The sequence below is a fragment of the Sphaeroforma arctica genome (genome assembly GCF_001186125.1).
Source record: "Sphaeroforma arctica JP610 unplaced genomic scaffold supercont1.4075, whole genome shotgun sequence".
Classification (NCBI taxonomy): domain Eukaryota; class Ichthyosporea; order Ichthyophonida; genus Sphaeroforma; species Sphaeroforma arctica.
This window is the reverse complement of record NW_014036483.1, coordinates 1-2504: the sequence shown is the minus strand read 5'-3', so window position 1 is coordinate 2504 and position 2504 is coordinate 1. Positions and strand designations below refer to the sequence as shown.

The following is a 2504-nucleotide window of genomic DNA, read 5'->3' as shown; positions in this document are numbered from 1 at the left end:
AGTACTTCACACACGGTAGTCAGCTTTGTGTTCAATGTCTCATCTATATATAGACATGTCTTACTTATGAACGTATAAGAAAGTATAAATGTGGCTGTTTAGATCCAGCGTAATCAAGCCATACCGTTTCCTCCTCTTTTTCCATTCCTGTTGCCACTGACGGCAAGGCTCGTGATTGTAGTGCATCGTCTTCGATTTCAAGAAGCGCTTCGCCCTTATAGATCGGCAAAGGTTTGGCATTATCAATGGTTCTGGGACGGAATGAACCTCTAGCCTGCATGATGTCTATTTCTGGACTATACTAGCCCATACGTATGTATACTATTTGTAGGGTGATCTTTCCAGATCCGCTTGTCTGGTTGATGTGATCATAAGTTAGAAGGGCACTTTCGTGTCGACAGAGCTCGTTGCTATTCATGTATGTTCTGCATTGGCCCACTCGGCCTGTGTGTTGGTTTGCATGTCCTCACCTGAGACGATTGGGCAAGTCACGGAAGCACATAGCCCTGTGAACGTGTAATTTTGAAATAGTCGTGTCACGCGACACTAAACGCAATAACCGGCAAGTTAAACTCGTACCAAACTGTGCTCAGAGAGCTACGCTTATACTTCTGAGTCTATCTACAGCTCAGGTTTGACAACTATATCACAGCCCGTGATTGTACACCCGATAGATGCTCACGTTGTACGACGAACGCTCATACAAACTGCGGCTCTTTCGACGATATATAGCATCCGCCGGTTGAAGCACGCACAAGCCTTGGTTAGCTTATGTTTTGGGTTAGCATTGAATCTTTGTGAATCGTTGGTTTCTCTTGTTGTTTCGCTGCCGCCTGCCACACTCGTCAGGCTCAGCCAATACTCCGCCAAATTGAGATAATAATAAAAATACTATAATTTTAGCCGCTATATTTTTTCTTCTTTAGTTGCATAGAGTCTTCTGTAGTTCCTACATAGTCAACGGGCGCTGTTTGCGCTTTTGGAATTGTGTTTTTTTCTTCTAAACCAGGTTTTTTACTACCGGCCCTCTCTACTTGTATGTAGTAAATAAATAAGTAAATAGACCCAATTTCCAACTTGAAATATTTTTTTGTCTTCTTTTTTTTAAAAGCAAACAACAAAAACCCAACAAAAACCATGGCCTTCTAAATAGTACATACCAAAAACACTCAAAAAACTTTGTTGGTCTTCCCCGCACCCCGCCCCCTAAATACCCCCCAAAAGTATTTATCTTTTGTATTTTTTGTAGCAAAAACAGAAAGAAAAAAATTATACATATTGAGTGGCAGAGTCAAGTGTCAACACTCAGGGGCTCTGGGCCCTCTGGGGGGAGTGGGGGCTCTGGGCCCTCTGGGGGGAGTGGGGACTCTGTGTCCGCCTGTTCGGTCAAACCCAAGTGTCAGCAATGAGTCATAGATCATTTGATCATTTACAGATTGCACAAGATGTGGATACCGTTTGATGTTGCAGCTTTTGAAAAGTGCATTCCAGACGAATTCGAGTACATAAACTACGCGATTGCGGTGCTGACGCGAGCACAATCATGGATAGGATCTTTGGAAAGAAGAAAGCAGCTGCACCTGCGCCTACGTTATCAGATGCGATAGCAGCGACAGATGGGCGTGCGGCGGCCATAGAGAAGAAGATCAATTCTCTCGATGCCGAATTGCTAAAGTATAAAAAGCAGATGGCGAGTATGAGGGAAGGTGCCGGTAAAAACCAGGTGAAGCAGCGGGCCATGCGAGTGTTGAAACAAAAAAAACTGTAAGTTGAAATACTTTGTGGATTCTGAGTGACATACGAAGTTCAAGTTCGTTTGTTTGAGTGCATACTAGTTTCCGATTTCTCACCCTCTCACTCGCGGTTGTATATGCACATGCAGTGAACCCCAACCAATGAAAAATAGAAACTATACAGGACGTAATCGTAATTTGAGAGTGTGTGGGTGCAATAGGTATCATAATACGAATTAATATTTCCTCGTCTCAATGCCAGGTATGAAGGACAGAGAGACTCGCTCCAGACGCAATCATTCAACATGGAACAGCAACAATTCGCAACAGAGAGCATGTAAGAAATTTTAAATTTATATTTGTAGGATCACGGTTACGAAATAGCGTATTGCGCCTTCTTTACGGTTTACTGCATGTTGGTATCTCGATTGTGGGCGATTGTGTGTATTATTCATGGTGCACAGTACATTTTCGTTTACGCGCAGGTTTATCACATAAGCGGTACTTTGTCGTAAAGCCTAAAACTATGGGGCGTATTGTTTTATTATATATAGCTACAGTCTACTATTGTATTGTACTACTCTTCTTGATATTCAATGACGAGTCATAACGGATAATGAATACACTCAAACACGACTGCTTACGCTGCTTCTCAAGCTCACACTGCAAGATCAATGTTTTAAGTCATCTAAACCTTGCTTCACTCTCTATATGCACATATCAGTATACCATATGTAGCATTTACAGGCGTATGTGCATGTCTATATATAT

The 2504-nt window shown here is 42.3% G+C and overlaps 1 protein-coding gene across 1 annotated transcript; it reads left to right on the top strand.

The window, feature by feature from the left end:
• Positions 1-1543: 1543 nt before the first annotated feature.
• On the top strand, positions 1544-1764 carry SARC_14050 (hypothetical protein; the record flags this gene model as incomplete). The annotated part of the gene is made up of 1 exon (XM_014291817.1): positions 1544-1764. A coding segment is annotated over one exon (221 nt), but the record flags the coding sequence as incomplete, so codon positions are not given.
• Positions 1765-2504: the final 740 nt, after the last annotated feature.